Raw genomic sequence first — 22,515 nt, forward strand, 5'->3', positions numbered from 1 at the left:
CACAAAATTACCCTTGGAAAACGCTAAACCAGGGGAAAAAACCAGCAACCTTAACAAAAGTTGTCCATTTCAACAAGAGATACAATCTGAAATACCAGTCAAATCAAAGCCAAACGGACCAGTAACCATCCTCAGGTCAACCCTGGTCAAACAGCCCTCAATAGCCTCAGAAAATCGACCTTCTTGAGTTTCGGAAATTTCAGCCTTCTCAGAATTCATCCTTTCATTTTCTTTCTCTGATTTCGTCTTTCATTGAGCCTCAGATTCGTCCTAATAGCCTCAAAACATTTCTTCTTTTGTGATGTCTGAATTGTGTCCTTGGAGGAAGCCAAATGGCCTTTAAATAGTGATAAGAAGGGGCTCGAATGGACATGTCCTGGGGCAGGGCCAACTTGGAACCGACTTGATGTCTTGGAGGCAAAAATTTACATTTTGAAAATTCAAATTTTCTCATTTTGAAGATAACTTGGAATCCTCATATGCATTTGTTATGTCTTAAAAATTTGGAGGGCTTAAACTTGAATATGAAGACCGATCAAAGCTACAAAACTCCAACACACTCCATAGTGGCAATTGAAGCCAATTATCATAAAAGTGGAGACAGGGAAATGATCTAAGCCAGTGATTGTCAAATCTACATGGACAGATCATGCACCATTGGAGGAGAATGAGGCAACTTGCTATTTTGCATAGAACCTGTTTACACTAAATTTTTTCCCTAAGAAATATGTCACAAATTTCTTTAGGGTTTCAAATGGGCAATCTAGGAACAATGCCCATCACTGGAAATGTTACCAGTACTTTTAAATCAATGCCTTTTTTATTCAAGGGGAGTGTCTCTATGTGATCTGTCTCTATATGATCTTGTGCATCTGTGATGAATACTTTGAACTTGCAACCTTGCTCTTCAAATCAGCAGAATGAATTTTCAGACCTGCAAATAATGGTTGCAGAACTGAAATCAGATTCTCCAATTCTGCAAATATTTTTTTTTTTTAAATCAACTCCAAAAATCACAATTCAATTATGACTAAGTCTGATTTCCATGTTACTCGTGCCTTAGTATGCTCTGGGAGTGAACGAAGAAGTCAGCAGGGCAATTACAATGCTGAATCCTATTGATAAGATACTATCAAATTTGAATTGACAAACATGTGAGTGAGTAAAAGAATTCTACAGAGTCAAGTATTCATCACTGAACAGAAAGAAAGGATGATTTCTTTTCTTCAAAAATTAAAGCTGAAAATACTTCGTTTGAATTATTTCAGATCTAACCATGCCTAGCCAAAGGACTTAATTCAATGATGACTTAGAAACCTTATCGCAGTACAATTCTCAGAAATACAATCTAGAGTAGGATTATGTGAAAACATTCAAGTCCATCTAGAAAAGAAGGAAGGAGAGTGATTAGCTAAAGGAATAAAGACTGAAGATGTACTAATGTTGATTGCCTTGCCTGATTCCCTCTTTATAGCAGTAGATTCTGCTCTAAAACAAGTGCTGATCTGACTTTGGTGTGCTTTTCCCAAGAATATTCTCGTCTATTCTTGACATGCTTTTCGTTTGCTCCATGCACACGATAATATCCCTCACCGTTGGGACCAAATTTTAGTTTTCTTTTCTATGCTGAAGTAAGCCTTGCTAACTTTGACTTCATGACCGAGAATAGACTTCTGTTTTATTGTCCAACATGTGCTGATAATAAAGACCTTATCCCCATCTTTAGGTAGCTAATAGAAATGCCTAATCTGTCTCTCAAAATCAGCATGGATCTTGGAGATGAATTGAAATCTTTAGCGTGCTTTTTAAAAATTAGAAATGCCCCTCTTCAATTTCATAGTAGCACTGAACTTAGATCTGTTATTTTTAAATTTTTACCAAATTTTGGGACTTGTTGCCGCCTCGCTTGCACCCCTAAGTTAATGTGGGAAAAATCCTCAACCCCACTAGGTGTGGCCTTGGTGGCAAAGCTCAGAGAAGGGGCTGTCACCTAATCCCAACTCTCTCCGTCTAGGCTCTCTCCTAGCTAAAGCCAAGGGGGGTGGACCCGAAGGATGGTTTCTAAAGGAAGACTTGTTAAACCAACAAGTTCTAGGAGATAGTTAGTACATTAATTAGAGCATTCACCATTCAACAAATTGAAAGAATAACTTGAAGCAAATAAATGATTAGCAAGTACAAATAACTATGAGCATATAAATATTGACAATGTAGATAGAACAGATAGATTCAACAAGATGGATCCTGCAAGGAAAGTATATGTGAGTAGACCAGTGCCAATATAATATACTTGCAAGAAATATATGCTCAAAATGAAATCACAATACTTGCATGTAAAATATATCTTTCAAGTTACAGTAAGTTGCAAGAATGGAAAGCTGCAAAACAAATGTTAGTGAATCAATACAAATCCACACTATCTAAAAATTTGCCTAAAACCTTGAAAGATGAGCAACTAGATAGAAAATGAAACTTTCAAGTGAACACAATTTGTACTTGAAAATGAAAATTGCTCAAATATAATATAATGTCATCAATGGAAAATTAACATGAGCATGTAAATGAAATGGACAAATACATAAAGTAAAATGCTTGCAAGTAGAATAAATGTATATGCTCACAATCTAACTTGTATGTATTTGAGAAAGAGCTCAAATGATAACCAATTACATGCAAGGTGAAACAAAGTTGTAGGTGAGTGTGTGAAACAAAGTGTTCTTGGTTAATTTTAATTAAATGTCTATTCTTGGGTGATCTCTTCCCCTCGACTCCTTTAACTTGGTAAGTACTACAGGGGAGTTGCAAGAAGTCTAGGACAAGGAGGCACTAGTTCATCGTTAACAATATTCGCCTAGTTTCCCTTACAATCTGCATGCCTCCCTTGCTACAAGGGGACTAAGCCACACAAGAGAACTACGAGGTCATATGTTTTAAACCTTCATCCAAACTCAAATCAAGGAAATTGAATGGAAATTAGAGAAGAATTGTCCTAAATGTCTATCAACCAAGCTTATGCTTGGAGGTAGATTTTAGATGTGCAAGTCTAGATCTAAGATGCGAATGGGATGTCAAAATGTTAATGCAATGTCTCAAATGATATATAGTGATAACAAGATGCTTCAAAGAAAGAGATAGCAATCCACTTATGATTAAGGTCACTTTGAGCACAATATGATATTGATTTATAACAATAATCAATGAAGCATGTAATAATTACTCAATGTAATAAGGCCAATTAAAGAAAGTTAGATCAAAAGCTAGAACAATAACTCAAATGCCTTTAATTGAAAGTGCTCTATAAAATGTTTCTTCACTTATAATATGTTATGACAATTAAACCAAGTGAGAATTATATCACAAAGCACAAGTAAATGATGGCAGATGAGATTGCTAATCAGAAAATAGAAGGACTACTTTAATCTAAGATATTAATGAGATGAAGACATGAGTTACTCAAATGCGACTAAATCATATAGCAAATTAGACAAAAGATGCAATGCAAGAGATTAGATCCAAATACAATGAAGATGAAACTAAGCAAAGAACAAGTTAGCAATTAGATCTAAACTAAACTAAGCTAAAAAGTAAAAAAATCCTCCTTTTTAAATAAGGAGGTGGGATACCATGGGAAATTTCCCAAGCTCCCTCAAGAAACAAGATTGCTTTATTATTAGATATTACAAAGAAGGAGACTCTTTGACAGTGAGAAGGGCTCAAATCTTCAAGGAAGGTTTTACAATGATATTGAACTTTGAAAAGAAAGAACCCTTCCTTAAGAAACCAGTGAGGAGATTTTACAAAACTTATGGCAATTAGACACAAAGGAAACTCCTCAATACAACTCTGAAATTTTCAAAGGGATTTTACTCAAAAATTCCATAGCCACTTGGAATGAAGAAATCTGTGAAAAGGAGAAAGGATAAGCCTCTTTTTACTCATAGCCTTGACAGAGATAAACAACAACCTCTTTATGTGCACAACTAGGGAGAAAAGAAGGCCCTTAAGGGCTCACGACCAGGAAAGTTTTCTTGCTCCAATAGATAGTTGGCAGCTTGCAAAAATTTGGAGATAATTTCCAGCCTTAGGCTCTAAAGTCCCTGCCAAAGTTGTATGAGAGAAACCCCTTAGATAAGCTCTTATTTCTCTGCAAAATGAACTCCAAGGATTAGTGGATGACACTAAGAAAATAATGCAAAAATATTTACAAATGATTTATAAGAGCTAAATCAAGGAGTGTGAGTATAACTCCTTTCTTTTATTTGCCAATAACATGTTCTATATTAATGGATTTGTTCAATAGAAACACAATATTTGAGGAAAATAAGTTGGAATAGATTTTATCACAAACCAAGGCCAAGGAAACCCCTACACAACAAATCTCAAATGATAAGGCCTTGGAAATTATAATGTAGGTTCTTCCACTTCTATGCTCAAGAGTGGGCTAGTTCAACCGAAAACGTCCCCTCACGCTTGAGATTTGATTCAAAAGATTTCTACACAACTTCAAAGTAAATTGTTAGATCCATAAGGGTTAGTTGATACAATGAAGATGAAGTTTTAGAAATTCAACTGAAAATTTACTAAAACATCCCAATCTAGGATAGTTCTCTAACCTAAAAACCAGTGCAAGATAAATGTACACTAGTAAATCTATGAAAGCAAATGGAAATAACAATAGAGTTATCAACAATAGAATAATATGCACAAAATCGGAAAGATCATACCATATCCATGGAAGGAAAACACCACAATATTGAACCCCAAAGTCTATTATAGAATGACAATGTGAGTGCACAAAGCAACAGAGTCTCCCCAAGCACAATAACTCATTCCAAGATGAGTATAATGGAGCCAATGGCTCATTTAAATAGAATAATGAGAGCAAATCCCAATGGAGAAATCAAATGACAATTGGAGAGGTGAAGACCCAAGGAAGGCAAGTCGAAATCCTCATCAAGGCATATGTGAGACAACTACTGAGATGTGGCATGAAAACTGGTGTGAAATCCTCCCTCTTGGCCAACATAATCTTCCTTTACATGTGCACATTGCTTGGAGCTGCCAAGTGAAGTTTGGTAGATGATGAGGGGGCATATTCCCCAACGAATTCCCAACAAGTAACCATGCTTTGAAACCTCTGAAATCCGTCCACCAAATTGCCAGGAGTAGACTGTGTGTAAGCTTCCAGCATAGAGGAGATCTGATTTGTGTGCGAGTTAGAGGGTAGTCTTGGTGCCAAGTGTGAGGAGTAATGGAGACAATCCCACAAAAATAGAAATCAAGTGTACCATCAAAAATTTGAGCCATAAATTGATTCTCAATGCAATATTCTAATTGCCAAGTCATCAAATCGAATCCCTCAATCTAGACCACAAACTCGATTTGTTGGAGTGCAATAAGTCCCTGCTGATGTCATGTGCCAACACTGCCAAGTCATCTCACACACTTGTCCTTGACTTGACTTTTGACTTGAGTGATTTTCCAAGTCATTTCCACATCATTCTAGCATGTGGGAAATTTATTTTTCTCCACTTTATTTATTTATGGATATTTTATTGCCACATTTTCCCCTAGACTTAGGAAAAGTGGGTTTTGAGGTCTATAAGTGATTTTTTACCTCTCAAAATGTGTCTTAGTAGAATGTTGAGGTGTATAGATCTAATTTTGATTACTCATACACCCTATAACTTCTCTAGAGTCTAGACATCACTTATTACAATTTATATAGAAAATTTATTAAAAGTCTCGCCTTGCGGGAAATTTTAATAATTTAAAAAATGATACCTAGACTTAATCAAATTCCGCAAAAAATTTTGAAGTTGGTTGAGCAAAGAAACGCTAGAGAGAGTTCGGATCGGCGCGATGGAGACAAACATAATAAGTGAGAGGGATCAAACATCGGCGGTGGTCACTCTGCTCCTTCGATCCCTCACAGCACAGGAGATCTATGAGGTAATCTGCGCTAGATGCAAGGAGGGGGACTCAACGATGAGTGTCTGGGCCATGAGCCTCACTGCAATAGAGTAGAGCAGCGATGAAGGGGAGGCGGATCTCGAACACAGAATTGATGGGTCGATCCAGAGCTATTGCTCTGTCGAGTTTGGGCCCAATACGATCCTCTTCTGAATACATCTGACCATTAGATTTGCACATCTTTTGGTCTGCGAACGAGATGGGGATAACTTCCCTCTTATAGTTCCATTGTCTAGGGTCAGATCTGAATCTGAAGCATTTTTCAGATCATTTTATGGGCTTTTTGCAGCATCTGAAGCCATCTATGTTGGTATCTCTCATCATATGCTTGGGGTTCCTCAGATCTTCGACGCTGGGGATAAATTCGCCTTGATCTCGCGGGAAGGACGGATAGCCGATTCAAAAACTCACCATCACACATCAAATCGATGCCTATAAAGGTCGTCTGAAGTAGATATGCAGATTATTACACCACTGTCCACATCAACGCCCATCAGCGAGGTATGGTATGCCAAAAATCTTAAATCCTCCATCTCAGATTTGGGTTATCCAATCGTTTTGGGCACTGCTAACTCTGTTCAAGACGGATCCAGACCTTTACCAGGGAATTTTGAACACCTTACAGTCAAGCAAAAGGCATACACAGATAGATTGAATCGGGGACATTTGCATCAGAGTTATCGCTAGCGAGTTCCAATGACACAACCGCATCATAGTACTGGATTGGCAGATCTGGCGTAGTCGTATCAGAACACACCAGATGAGGAATTTTTCCAAAAGACGGATCGGGAAGCACGAGGAGTCTTGATCCAAATTTTTATCCGAACATTCCACGGGAAGACCATCTGCATGAGGATCTGGAATTGGATGCAGATTCATGAGCTAAAGTACGAGATTCAAAAATAGTTGGGTATAGCAGCAAGTATGCAAAATTTGATTTATGCAGGGAAATTACTGCGGAGAACCTCACGTTATAGGATCATGGTATTGCTACTGATACAACTATCATCCTCAACACGAGATTGCTAGGAGGTTGTTCTGGAACTAGCTCAAAGGGTACATGCTCCTTCAAGGATGCAGTGAAAGGGAAGGAGGAGACCCAAACCAAAACAATTTCGCTTCCAAATCTACTTGGGCCCTACATCGTGGAGTAGAAATCCCTGATACTAGCACTAACAGTCACTCTGCCTGAGGTAAACGAACTCTATATAGACCTCCACACCAAAGCAGTTATATGTAGATTTAACGGTTTTTGGCCCAAATATGATGCTCTTCACCAATGGATCTTCTCTACTTGGACAACAAACTGTGAAATTCATCTCTGTTCTAAGGGGTTTTTTATTGTTAGATTTCATACAGTTAAAGATAAGGACTATGTTTTAAATGAGGGCCCATGGTTTTGGGGCAATGTGGGGCTCTTCATGACACCTTGGTTCCCAGGATTTGATGCTACCACCATGGTGGTATCCAAAATGCCCGTATGGGTCAGGATACACAATCTACCACTCCATTTTTGTCACCACAAAGTTCTAGAAGGAATTGGGAATTCCTTGGGGAAATTACCAGGATTTGATGCTACCACCATGGTGGTATCCAAAATGCCCGTATGGGTCAGGATACACAATCTACCACTGCATTTTTGGCACCACAAAGTTCTAGAAGGAATTGGGAATTCCTTGGGGAAATTTCTCAAGATTGATGAAGATCGAGCTGTAAAAGGCATCTTCACTTTCGCCAAAATCTGTGTTGAAGTAGATCTTAGCTAAGGCCTACCTGATCGAATTATGCTGGTCCACAACAATCTTCAGTGGACACAACCTCTTGATTATGAGAATACGACATTTCGTTGTCGTGGATGTCTACAAACATGACACCTTCAAAGTGCATGTCCACAAGCTAAAAAAGATCCCAAAAGACACAAGAAACAACCACAAAAACCAAAAGGTTGGCAAGGCACTGAATATCTGGAAGACCCCGAAGAAGACGTAGACATTCCAGAAAATACAACAAATAACAATGAGCAGAACACTCAAAACAACATACAGAAAGAGGAGGTTGAACATAGCTCTGCATTAGTTCTGATGTCAACCGTCCCACAGCAGCAGAGTGAACAACATACACCTGGAAAAGAGGCAAGTGGCAACAAACGAACTCATACATCAAAAGGCTCAGATTTTGACAAAGAATTCCCAACAACTACAAAAGAAAACCAATTGACTATTGTATCATCCACACCCAACACTGGTGGTTAGAGAAAAGTGGAAAAAAAGAAAGGTAGAAAAGAATAGACTAGATTTTTCAAGGGATCCTGAGAAGACAGGATTCTGTCTTATGCATATGCTTTTCAGCATCTACAACATGTAATTTTGCTCAATTATGAATAAAATTATGATTTTTCCTAGGGGAAAAAAATTCTGCAAAATTTTACAAGTGATCTAACATGGTAATATATATTGACTCTAGACACTAGGACTCACTTAAGGCCTCACCATCAAGCTACACTCCAACTTTGGGGTAATAATTGAGAGAAAAAACTCAATTAATTATTAAGCGCTAAAAGTTTAAAAGCACAAATAATTAATTAAGTGAAAAAAACTCCCTAGAGTGAACTCACTTGATAGTAAAGTCCTAAGCTACCTAGGGCTGTTACATGACTTTATTTCATCATGCTAGCATCACATTTACAATATCCCCATAGGGTTGCGGAATCTAAGTACAATAAAGAAGAAGAGAGAGAAGAAGCGGCTTAGAAGCCCTGATGATATTTGGAACTTTGTAAGTGCTAGAACACTTATGAAATATCCTTGGGCATGGAGTCTTCAAGTGTACTTCAGTGGTCAACAGGACTGATTTTGTCTTCTAACTTGCTACATAGGACCTAAAGGAAGTGTTTCTTTTATATGTTGATTTCGTCATCCTAAGATGCCATTCTTGTGATAGCACTGCCTTTTTTATGAGTTTTCCTTCATGAAAGCTCTATCATTTTCTGTGAATATGGTGTGAAGGAGCTACATATAGGCCAGGCATGCAATTTGATGGCCAAATTGCCCATTGTAGGGCATTTTGGTGGTCAAATACAACAATAAAATCTACCGACCCACCAACAAACGTAAGGCATGTGTGAAATAAGTTCTAGAAATCCATCCAAACTGTCAAATTGACTGTTTTATACAGTTTTCAAATTCCATTCTTGGTTGCCACCACAACCAAGCTAAATCTGCCCCTAGCTTGATGGGCAAGGAATCTCCACTTGTGTCTTTTTAATCACATGGGTGCACAAGGGAAATATCCACATAATTTCTATTTACAAGAAAAACATCTTTTAAAAGTGCTGTTCACCAAGAAAATTCAAGTATTATCTCTTTGCAATGTACAGGTGGTAATCTTGGCTTAAAGATCAAGCAATGTTTGCATGTCTTCTCCAACACATGCATGCATTTGAAACTTAGCCTAATGAATAAGCTAGGCTTGATTTAGATCCATAATTTGTTTACTTGCAGAAAACTCACCGGGACTTGTCTACTTATACTCAAATCAATGAAGTTAAGGCAACTGTACTTGTACTCAACTTGAACCCATGCTTGCACGCACTACCCTAGCTTACTAATTAAGTTTAACTTAGTGCACATACAATCCACTAACATTCCTCCATGCATGTGGATACATGTTTGGTTCTCTTGGAAAGCTCGCATTGTTCTCTTAGCATGTAAATTGATCTCTGTTTTCATGAAGGTGCTCGATTTGACAACTATCTGTGCTCCTGGTTTCCGTCTTCTGTGATTGTACCACCTTTAAGCTTCATCTAAAGATTTCTCACTCCAGGTACGGGGAAGGTTATAACAGTGGCTCCAAAATGGGGACAGTTTCTCCCAATGGGATGTTAAGTACTTCAGAATCTGATGAACTACCTTGCAAAACCTGTCCTTGGAGCGAAGTATGACTGAATTTGGATTATTTATGACTTTAGACTCAAATTTCATCTTGTGATAATAAAAAGTCATATTTTATTTTTGAATTATTTTTTATACATCACAATAAGAATTTTTACTCAATAATTCTAACGACTCTAATTATGAAAAGTGTGTCAAGGTTTGACTTATTATAAATCATAATTTCACTCAAAAATCCCAAATCAAACATAAGTTTGACTCAAAATTTTATCAAACTTATTTAAACTACTTTTCAAAGAGATAAAAGACTCAAAACCATAGGGAGTTGACCTTAAACACTTCACAGGGAATGATTAAAATTCGAATTATGGGCAGAAATCAACACAGGATGGAAAACCATGACCAAATTTAACGATTTTATCTTTCTGCCTGGAATTGAAGGTGAATGCTTCTACTTTCTCTTGCTATGTGTATCCAATGCATGCACCTTCTCTGGGATACCCAGTGAAGGATGATTACCTGCGTATTGCACTTCATGTTGGCCTTCTTGCTGATTCATATTATCCCCAAGATTGATGTTGATGCTTGAGCTATGATCGATCTGCATATTTATTATTAAATAACATGATATATCCTTTTACTTGCACAAGAGGTATCATCTGCACTGCTGGATCTTCACTATCAAACTCAGACTTGGAGAGACTATTGAGGAAAATTAGCAGTTTGATCGCTAAGTTTTGCTCCTCTTCCTCCTGAGCCCTCCCTCAAGATAAGGAAGGGAATCAAAGGCAGTAAGAGTATCTCTTCTGAAATTGTGACACTGATGGATTCCTCCGCAATCTTCTTGCTCAAAACCAAAATGGTGATCAAAGAAAGGAATGGCACGCTCATTAAAATTCCCACCATTTATTACTTCATTAGATTGATGTTCGATTTTTACTTGTAGGCAAATGAGAAAACCAAACTTGCTGGAATAAAAATCATCATGACATATCAAATTTGTTGTAACATTAGAAAATATAGCAGCCTCCCTATTTTACTCTGGAGATTGCTCATTCTGAGTATATCCTCTTGTAAATTTCATTCTTCTTTTCTGTCTTGCAAGAAGTCGACAACTACTAAACTCTCACTATTACATTCAGAATTGGAAATACTTTGTAGAGATACCAATGACATGAGTTACAAACTTTGATTGCCACTTTCATGAACCTCTTCCAATATATATGCGACAGTCTCACTCCATTCATCTTTGAAAGTTTGTTCAAATGCATGCCACGTTGCAAGCCCACTTGTAGTTTACCATCTCCCAACGTTGCCTTAAAGTGTTTGCAACATCAAAGCCACCAACAAACTATTCTCACCACTTAGATGCTCCTTAGTTGAAATATTATGAAAACATAAGAAATTTTGGAAGAAACTTATGTTATCAATTTCCACCACAAGGAATGAATTAGTTTGTTCAGATTTTGCAGTAAAATCAAGTGGGGCATCACTTTATGATACTCAACTTGGTTGTTCCATAAGCCCAATTTATCTAATCTCCAAGGGAGAAGTGCAATTGTTGCTTACTGAAAACACTTACAACACAAATTTTTGATCTCAAGGAACTAGTCTTCACTCCTCCGCAATAGTGCTAAAAACTGTTGTCAACCCAAAATTACCCTGTTACTGGCAATGTTCCTAACTTATAAATCAATGCTTTCCTAATTCCAGGGGGTGTGCATATGAGATCATGCTGATCTGTTGTGGAATATCTTTGAAACTGCAGCATCACTCCTCAAACTGGCAAGATAAATTTTCACATTTGCAATTAATGTTGTAGATTTGAAATCAGATTCTCCAAATCCAGGAATAAATTGTTTGAAATCCATTAAAATGAATATCAGCAGGGCTATTATATCACTGAATCTTGTTGATAAAAGATTTTCAAATCTGAATCTATAAACACATGAGAATGATCAAGCAAAGGAATTCTCACACAATCAAGTATTCATCATTGATCAACAAGGAATGATATTTTCTTGTTTTCGATAACTAAAGCTGCAGAATACATGGTCTGAATTATTTCACTTCATATGCATGTTTAACCAAAAGGATCTATGGGGTTTCAATTATGACTTAAAAACTCTTATCTTGGCACAATTCTCAGAAATGCATCCTGTAGTAGAATTATGCAAGAGATTTGATCTATGAAAAATTAAAATACACGAATTACACAGACATTCAGGCATGAAAAGAAGAAGAGTAGGGAAAAGAACTATTGAATACGTACCATTGTGATTGCCTTCCCTCTTTATAGGTAAAGATCTTACACTAAATCAAAAGGCCGCTCTGATTTTGGTGTGCTTTTCCCAGTAACATTCTAGAATCTACTCTAACCTTGACATCTCTCTCTCTCTCTCCATGTACAAGCTAATCTGAATTTTGACATGTGACTTCTCACCCTTAGGATTGAGTTAGTGAGCTTTTATTGCTAAAATAAATCTTGTTAACTTTAGCTTCATGACTGAGACTAGAGTTTTATTTTATTCTCCAAGACGTGTTGAAAATAAAAATCTTACTCATATCTTTAGGTAGCTTCTAGCATGTTTAATCTGTCTCCCAAAACCACTGCTGATACTGGACATGAATGGGAAGCTTCAACCTGCTTTTCCTAAATTAGGATTACCCATCTTCAAATAGCACTGAAGTTAGATCTGCTATTTTCTCCCAAGTTCTGGGACTAATTTTACTTTTTAACCTGTCACATCTAACCTTAATATAGCACTGCTTTTGTGTGCTGATTTTCTCTTCCTAAGGTGGCATTTTTATGATAGCACTGCAATTTTTCTGAGTTTATTTTCATGAAATCCTTATCTCTGTATGCTGATGTAGTGTAGAGGAGATATCACATATGGTCCATGCATGCAATTGCTTGCCTTCTAAACTAAGTTAAATATGATCTCACTTGATGAGTAGCAACCTCCCACTTGTGTCTTTTAAATCACATGTTTGCATACAAATCTTATCCACGTGGTTTGGTTTAGCAAACATGTCCACCATTATTGTCCACAAGGTCAAACCAAAAAGTAGCTCTTGTCCACCAAGAAAAGTTAAAAGCTTGGCTTAATGATCAACAAACCTTTGCACCATCCTCCACCACATGCATGTACTACTACTAGAGGCTTAGCTTATTGAATAAGCTAGCCTCAATCCATGTGTTTTTAGTGTGTATGTGCTAAATTACCCTTCAACTTGCAGATAACTCACTGAGACTCATCCTACTGGTACTCCATGCATGTGTAGGGTTGGCTCTCTTTTAAAGCTTATAGCCTCATACTAATTATCTCCATGAAGGTGTTGGATCTGGCAACCATCCAAGTATCTGGTTTTTATTTTCTGTGATTGTAACATCTTCAAATGTCATCTTAATGTTTATCGTACTAGGCATGGGGAAGGTCATAATAGAACCTATCAACCTTACTTGGTCTGATGACTATCTAGTACCCACTTGTCCGCTGGATGAAATGTATCACGTATCTATAGCATGATTCCTCTGCCCCCATAAAATGTTAGACACAGAAGCATCCTTTTGCAATCATTCCAAGCCCGCCTTTGATCAAATTGAAGAATTGTTTCATGCCCTCGAGGCTCCAACATGGTCTTCATCTCACTCAACCTTATTGTAGTCCTCTCCAAGGACGCACTTAGTGTTAGGCAGTGATGGGGTCATCCATCTCCAACACTTTGGTTGCCTATTAGTATGCTTGGTGTATTTTCATTCATTCTAAATGCTTAACCTTTCGCTCATATATACACAACCTAACATTCAACAATTCAATGGAGTGGCATTCATGAGTTACCAAATTTGATTTTGTATCAGCTATCGATGATTGGGGGAGACTTTGTTGCATCCCTAAAGCTTTGTTTCTAGTTGATTCATCTTCTCTTGCTTCCCTTTGTGCCTTGCACATAAGCTTTCACAGTACCTTCACATACTCTTTTTGAGATGGAGGGCTAGTCAACCATGCTCTTGAGTGGAGATTTGATGACGTTGTGAGATCTAAACATTTCTTGTCTGTTTGTTATGAATGGTAGGTCTATATCTTCCTGATATGAGTGCTTGATGAACTTTTACGTGGGGAATGTATAGTTCATTGGATTTTTGCAAGTACTAAAGAAACCGAGCAAAACCTTACACAGGGACAAGTGCTCATCTCAAGCACTCTAGACTCTAGAGTATCACACCCAACAACCTCAACAAGGTGAAGTACCTTTCCCACATAATATTTTGCTGAAATACAAACTCCCTCTTACACCTAGAGTGATCTCAGCCACAAAAGCTTTCATACCATTTACAAATTTTTGTGGGCTTTGATTTTTCATGCAAAACATAAATTTCACCTCCTTGACTAGAGGTTTCCTGGAATTTACCCTGTGACTCTTCAGCCTTATGGCTGTTACGAAATATATGATAAAATAGCAGTGGAAAGTGAACAATATTCCAATCCTTGGAAACCCAATCTTTTTGGCAACCTGAGGAGAAAAGATACCAAAGTGACTTGATAAGTTTCAACCCTCTAAGGCTATCTTATCATGCATAAACATGATCTGAAAACTCACTTTTACAGAAATGATAACAAAAGTAAAAAACCTCTTAACTTCTTCCATGATGATGTTAAATTACTGAACATAATACCCTTTTATTTATGTCAAATCATGAAAACATGTATAGCCGTAATTAACAATTCATGAAGAGCACAGATGGCCAAAAATCAAACCTGCAATTTACACAAAAACTGTACAGCTGAAAACGTCATTAATATGCATAAAATGAAGTTGTCGTACACACCATAGCCTTATCAAAAGGTTAGTACAATCTACAAGCTCTTGAAAACCCTAGCTCAACCAAGGAGTGTCAACATTGATGAATCACTCAAAGTCCTCCAAAGCAAGATGTCTTCTTCTCTTTCTTCGCCAAATACTCCCTAGGGTTTCATCACATGACTCTAATCTCAAACCTCCAAGGGATGAAACCCTAATCCTAGACTAAAATATGCTCCAAGAAGATCATGAAACTCTATCGATTTCATGAGAAGAGAGAAACCAAGTACAAGTGAAGATCAAAGAGAGAGAAGATGGCGAGTGCAGTCTTCCTAGTCACATCTATAGAACAAATGAATAAGAATGAACACAATGATATGAATGAGAACTCTTCTTCTTCTATATGTATGGGAGGTAAGAGAGGCCAACAATACATTGTGGGCCCAAAGCCCTTACAAGCAACCTACTATAAACACTTGCACATAAGTGAAGTTCTCCCCTTCAAGGTACACGTCATTGTCCAAGGTGATGTTGGACACAATAAGGTCTCCATGGTGATGTCGTTACACAAAGGTGTGCCCACATCCCTCTGTAACAAGTCCACAGAGACTCCATTGCTTCTCTTAAGCCATGTGCTCCAGTGGGTCGAACCCCTACATGAACATCATGGGAACCCAGGTGTGAAAAGCAGATCTGTGATCCCTCATCTCCCATAGGTGGATTTGGTAAATTTTATTTGGTGCTTTTATAATCTCCTATTCTTTGCTTTGTTTTTGGAGGTTTGGCATGTGTCTTTGGACAATTCTTCAAAAAGTCGTCATATACTTGTGGTACCAGTTTCATTTTAAAGGAATTTGTTCATAGCAAGCTTTTGGAGATGTATTTGATCCCCCACCTGTAGTTCAAATTTCAATGGCTCCCAGAAGTCCTTTTGCAGGTCCACTTCCACTCAATACTAGCACAAACTCCTTTTGGATCTTTTTCCCAATGAACTTTCCAAGCAGGTTTCAAATCTCCTCCATTGTCTGTCTATTCCAGAAGTTTAAAGGAACAGTAGTCTTATGTGAACTGGGACCGCAATAGGCATTTCTCTTTCTGCATTAAATTCAGGGAAGAGCAATTCAGATATAGTCTACTTGCTCACAGGAAACAGGAGCACCTCAGAAAATTCTTTGTCCTTTCTCGACTCAAATAGGAAATAGTGGATTTTTTTCTGCAGTAGAATTTTAGTGCTTCTTTCATCAATGGGATTGACTATTAGTTCAGCCATCCTTCCAATGTCTTATGTCCTAGACACAATTGTCAACATGTAAAAGGGCTTTGCTGAGAGAAGCACCTGATTTCACCAATAACCTTTGGGATCCCCTGACTCTCTTCACAATATGATGTTGGCCTCCATTCCTGTTATGTCTCACGTTTTATGCTGCAGTCTGCTGAGGCCATGAAAACTGGAGCAGCTTGCATAAAACGTTGGGAGCTTACTAGAGGAAGAGAGCCAATGCTCCCCCTGTTGGCAGACACATAAGAGAAAATCGGAGCAGTAAACCATGGCAGAAATCCATAGCTAGAATTTCCAATTCCTTGTTGTTACCCTTGCCTCAGACCTATTTCTTTTGTTCAAAGAAAGATACATTAAAATAGCTTACGATTCACACAATTTGATGATATTACAATATAACAACAAAAATTTTAAAACTGGGACTTGAACAAGGTTGGAGGAGCACATCACAAGAATCCAAGGAGGAAACTAGAGGCATACAACTTACGTTAGTGCTGCCTCATACTTTTTTCATATGTTCAAAGAACGACACTAAAATTAATATTTGACTTTGTAATGAACGAAACTGGTCACTCTCATAAAATATTCTGTTCTGGCCATCTAAAAATTTATTGGAAATAAAGGAAATGTAAAAATTCTTATAAAGGAGTTTTCAAGATATAATGCGAAGATAAAAATCTGATTGTATTTACAAAATATTCTATCTTGTGATTTGCCAATTGCTGGTTTTCTTTATTATTTGCTTTGAAGTGGTACATTCTTCATGTTATAGAGTTGGAAGGTTCTCTTAACAACCATGCTTCAGTTGAATAAAATGTTTCCTTCCTGTTGAGAAGTGGATGGAAGTAAATATTTGAAGTATTTTGTGCATTGCCATTTTAGGTCAACAGGAGTGCAAAACTGAAGCAGTATAAGCTGGATGCTAGACGAGAGCAGTGGTTATCCCAAGGTATGATTTCCTACTTTGTTTTATGGTTACTTCTGATCCATATAGTTACAAAGTTTCATTGATTTTCTCTTTAGTTTGTAGAGGACCGTCTGTTTTGCCTAGGTGAGCATATAAGAGAATGCAACTCGAAGGTGATAGTAATGAAGATACAAAGGACGGATGGTAATTTGGTATATTTTTTTATTGATGCAGGTAAAAATAAAAGTCATGCACAACATGATGGAGATACAGGTCTCTTGAATGATGTGAATAAGGTTGGCTTCATTCAAGTGGAATCAACCATGTACTCCGAGATGGATTCCAGAAGCCCCAAGTCATCTATCGGAGAAGATAATGAAGGATCTAGTTTACAAGAAAGTGATAATGAATTTTCTGTCAACGGTCCACAGAATGCACCAAGGAAGGAAGCCAATATTCAAAGGCAACAGAGACCTGGTAGCAGTAGCAGTAGCTGTTCAGGCTTTGTAAGTGAGGATGAGGATGGAAGCTTGGATGACTGGGAGGCTGTAGCTGATGCCCTAAATCTGAATGAGGACTCTTTGAAATTGTCACGAGAAAAAGTGAGGGAGGAAATACCCACTGTTGCTCAGTTTCAAACCAAAATTTGTTATTCAATGGAAGCAAAAAACAAGGAAATTCTAAAACCAGAGTGCAAAATCAAGCCTGGAATGATTCCAAACAGAGTTGTGCGATCTGGAAATGGTAGAGCTTGGAGACCTGATGATGTATCTCGTCCTGTCTCATTGCCCAGTCTCTCTAAACAGCACAGCTTTCCAGCACAATCCGGGAGGCTATCTGCATGGGTATCAACTAATAGGAATGAACCTTCTATTCCTTCCACGATGCCCCCCCCTTCATGCCCAATCTGCTATGAGGATCTGGATGCAACTGATTCAAACTTTGTGCCTTGTGCATGTGGATTTCACCTGTGCCTATTCTGCCACAAAAAGATTCTTGAACAAGATGGTCGTTGCCCAAGCTGCAGAAAACAATATGCTCCAATTGGTGTGGGTATTAATGTATCAGTGTTTTCGAAGCTATCCCGTTCTCGTAGTGTGATATCCAGTGCCTAGGAAAACAGGTGCAGATTATGTTTTGGATGAAAATGATGTTAATTGGCATTGTGTAATTAAGAAGATGATCCATATATATTAGGTCAGAAGAATTGGATGTTTTCTTGCTTGGAAATTGTGAATACAGGATTTGGTTCTGCCGTATGTGAGCATAATATTAATGCTCTTCTATTAGATTAAAGTTTTAGTTTCAATTTTGGATCCTTTTTTTATTGCACGCTTTTAACCTGAATAAGTGGGATTAACTAACACTCATCAAACTCTTACATTATACTTCATGGAGGTGATGGTGAACATTTAATTATTTGAAGATTAGTGCGTTGCACACTACTTGTATGCTGTGGAATTTTAATTTTGGTAGTCAGTTGTACTAGGAGGAATAAATGAAGATAAACTTGCAAGAATAAAAGCCACTGAAGAAACAGTTATAACAGCTGCTGGTTCCCAGTGCAACAGGCAGCTAAAATATAGAACCTTCCTATCTTTAATATTGGTATCCAGATTCAATGTGTTTGGGAGTTGCAGATATTATGAAGAACAGACAGACATTCATGGAACAGTGCATTACTTATATGCAGGGAACTAACAACTATAAATATGTGAAAAAAATATTATGTGTATATTATAAAATGTGTCAACGATACAAATACATTAAGACTTGCATGTGGAAACCGCACGAGGAGCTGCTTATGCGGTTAAAATAAAAGATGAACAATAATGGGCAATAGAACATCAATATCAGGACTAACAACTGCAGATGTGCATGAATATGAATGGAAATTTGAAGCATCTGTAACGTGTTACTAGGAATACAGAGAGCATTTATTGGAGGATGAAGTGATTTTTTTCATCTTCCCCATTTTTCTATGGAATCCACAGAGAATGAGTATATAAAATTAAGAACATAAAAATAGCAACAACTTCAAAAGATGTAAAAACCTATGTTTCAAAAGATGTAGGAACCCATGTTCACGAAGGGGCAGATTCTTGTACTTCGTTATGTTGCCATCACCTTCGTGTATTTGTATGTTAGAATTATATCTGCTTCCCTTAAACAGACGTTCATATTCAGTAATCCCTTCTCAAAATCTGTTTCGATTAGAGGTCTCTGGTCATACCCTTTTTATGTTGGTTGCCATCCAAATAAAATATCCACGATTTATCTGTAACTCTATAAAAAATTGCATATATGTTTAGCCCCACCCACTGTGTCCTCTCGGTAACTGATCGTAATACTCTTATCGATATTTTAAGAGGGCAACCCAGCTACATGAATCGTGTAAGTTTCTCTAGCTTTTCATTCCTCTAAAGCTGCCATTTTGGCCTTCACAAATGATATCTTTTGCTTGGAAGGGAAACCACACTGAGTTTCAGCTTTCATCATAACAAATTTTGCGTTGCAGGATATTGCAACAGCCAGTTCAGCCAATTTATACAATTTATCGAAGCTATGGCCAGTCATACAAATTCTTTCCATATCACTATAACTTCCTGTGGCTTCAACATTACTGTTCAATGAATATACAAACTTAAACTGCCTGAACTTGTATTCTTTGTTTTGTTGAAATTGCAGAACTTAAACTAAAAGGAAAGTTCCAGTGAGCCTCACCAAGGGCTTTTTCAATCCCTAAAAGGAGTTGTCTTTAAAGAGACTTTTTGGAAGCTTTTCCATTGGGTTTTTCCGGTCAAAATCTGGCAGCAATTTATTGAAATCGCAAGTTTGATAACTAATTTCTGCACAATCAAAGCGTCCCAGGTGTTTTTCAGGGTGCTGAATCCAATTATGTAGTTAAAAAACCATTTTAAATAATACAAATCAAGATTTAACCTCAATTTTTTCCACTGGATTCAGTCACCGGAATCTCCAAAAAGCGCACTAAAAACAACTCCTCCCTAAAATAGTGGCTTTAACCACTCAAAACCACGGAATAAAAAATGGTATATTCGCTCATTGGAACCTGCTTCCTGTTTTATTCTTTGGTTTTGAACCCTTGAAAATATTGTGGCATGTGTTCATGTTATTCTTTAAAAAGAATAAAAAATCACATTTGCCCATATGTAGTGTCTATGTAGGCCCCCACAGTGTTAGACAAATTTGACCACATTTGCCGATATGCAGTGCCTATGTAGGCCCACAATGTTCAACAAATTTGACCACTATTGATGATAGTCCTAGTTCGCCCATCTCCACTTAAACTTATTAGGTAACATGTAATCGACATGCACTTTCTGTTTCTTTATTGAGCTCAACCAATGTTACTTGGCTCATATTTCTAGTTTCTTTATTGAGCTCAACCAATGTTACTTGGCTCTTTACATGCATGAGGCCTTCAGGTTTCAGTCCATTTTGTATAGCCATCCCTTAAACCAATGTCCTACTAGAGGACCACCTCCTTCTTGGTGCTCTCATCTACCATGGGTAGCAAGAAACATTTCACCTTCTTGGTGCTCTCATCTACCATGGGTAGCAAGAAACATTTCATGGGTAGTATGTCCTTAGCTTTAGATCAGTGCAAGCTAGAGAGACTATATATTGTTGAAATCATTGAAACCATTATAAAATTTTAAACAATGGGATAAATGGCCATCATCTTACCCTCATTCCAGGGGTTTCTCTCCCGTCTTTCACAAGAATACAATCTAAATCTAATTGGAAATTTTTGATTGATGCAAAACTGCAATCTCGACATTTGTGAAGTGCAATCCTAGAGTAACATTGCATATCCAGATCTATCTAAATTGTTGAATTTGTGATTTGAACAATGCAAAATATGATTTCAAAGATTCTTTGTTGGATTATGAAGGATACAAGGTGATTTGAGTTCCCCATGTGGCGTATTGTATGTGTCATTGTATCTCTGTAAATAGATAACTTACATTTTTTTTTTTGTATAATTAATTTCGTAATAGGTTGAGTCTAGGCTCTAGGGACAACCCCAATTTTGGATGGAAGAATGATCTTCCCACCAATGGGATGTTATCACCAGTATTGTGCAAAGCTCGGTCGAGCTTGGACACCCCTTGGGATTGTTTAATTCCCCAAAGGTGGCTCCCATCCTCAACCCCTTCCCATGAGATTTGAACCTGTGACCTGGTGGAGGCTAAACCCCACACAAACCAACTAGTCTACACCTCATAGGTTCTCTGTATATAGAGATCTATCAACACATACTCTGCAACAACACCAAGTTGTAGTAAAACTTTACAAGTTGGTGCTTATTCACTGTGGAACATCGCAAGTTATGTCACACAAAGCAACAATAAATGCTCTCTAGCTAATTACCCAAGCTTCACAGGGTATTATTGGAAATTGAATTATATCCTAATTATGTGATGCTAAAGGGCAATATTAATCTAGTTGACAACACAAAGCTCACGATTTTTCTACATTGCCCTCAAATCACCTCTTGTGCGTCATTTATATTGTCTATTTTTCTTCTACCAAAGATTGCACACAATCTTGTGCATATTAAATTGTTTTAACATTAATTTTCGCCTTTATATAAGGTGTTTTAACTACAAACAATGTTTGTGATTATTATCAATGTGGGTTGTCTTCAAGCTTTGATGTGCTTTAAGGTTATGTTGGCTTTCCATTGTCAATGTTTTGTATATTTTTGATTAACACCACGAGAAATATGCAATATGTGACTATTAGAAACATAATTTTTTTTATTGTTAGTGTTTGTGTTTCTTATAAAAATTTTAGTTGCTTAACTTTGTTATAACACTCTTTATTTTGCATTAGTTTTTTTGTTTGGTCTACAATTTATGTTCTTTAACAATTTTCTCTTTTATGGTGCATTGACAATGCACAAAAAGCCAAAAAAACCATCTAGAAAATTATTGCGGGACAAGGTGTGAAAGCATCAAATCGTGTTGTTGATCCAATGGAATGTTTCCATTAGACTTTGACTCCTATTCATTGGCTGGGCCTTGAGACAACAACCAACATTTTCAAAGCAAGCTTACAACTCCACCCACCCTCTTGACTACACCATGTGTCTATATCCCTACAGAGATAGCAACCAATATAATATGGCACATTGTTATAGCTTTTGTGGGTTCTTGTAGCTTTTAAAAATCTAGCTTTGCTTGACATATTTAATGGTTTATGGAAAACCATGACCACTTTATATTGTTCTATCATATGGAATGACTTAGTGCTAGTATTGAGCGTGTGGATAATATTGTTATGTACTCGAACAAACAATGTGGTTAGGGCACTCTAGTGACCTTTCATCTCTTCCTTAGTTAGCATGACCAAAAGCACATTCAAGCCTCTTGGTGCATTATCCATGTTAGAGCCTAATTGTCCTAATATGACACTTGTATTTTCTTCCACATCATGTTATGATATTATGTGGCTTGCAAACATTATTTTAAACTTACCTTTTGTGGCATTAAGTCAATATAAGAATAATAAGGAATAACTAAATCTTTTGCATGTTTATAAAAAACAAAAAGATACTTATTTTTCATTGCGAATCATTCAAGGCACTGATTGCACTCGAGCAACTTTCCACCCCACTATAGGTATTCAATGAG

The 22,515-nt window shown here is 37.3% G+C and overlaps 1 protein-coding gene across 1 annotated transcript in view; it reads left to right on the forward strand.

Annotated features, from left to right (window-relative positions):
* LOC149206811 (uncharacterized) overlaps window positions 1-18,166 on the forward strand; it is a 131,527-nt gene extending 113,361 nt beyond the window's left edge. The window contains exons 2-3 of the mRNA XM_089395583.1: window positions 16,828-16,894; window positions 17,087-18,166. Of these exons, the coding sequence (XP_089251709.1) occupies window positions 16,828-16,894; window positions 17,087-17,967 (948 nt within the window). The 3' untranslated portion in view covers window positions 17,968-18,166. The remainder of the gene's footprint in view (window positions 1-16,827; window positions 16,895-17,086) is intronic.
* The last annotated feature ends 4,349 nt before the right edge of the window (window positions 18,167-22,515 follow it).

The sequence above is a fragment of the Pinus tabuliformis genome, chromosome 1_2 (assembly GCF_031772625.1).
Source record: "Pinus tabuliformis cultivar Carrire ecotype Pingquan chromosome 1_2, CPIR1, whole genome shotgun sequence".
In the NCBI taxonomy this organism is placed as follows: domain Eukaryota; kingdom Viridiplantae; phylum Streptophyta; class Pinopsida; order Pinales; family Pinaceae; genus Pinus; species Pinus tabuliformis.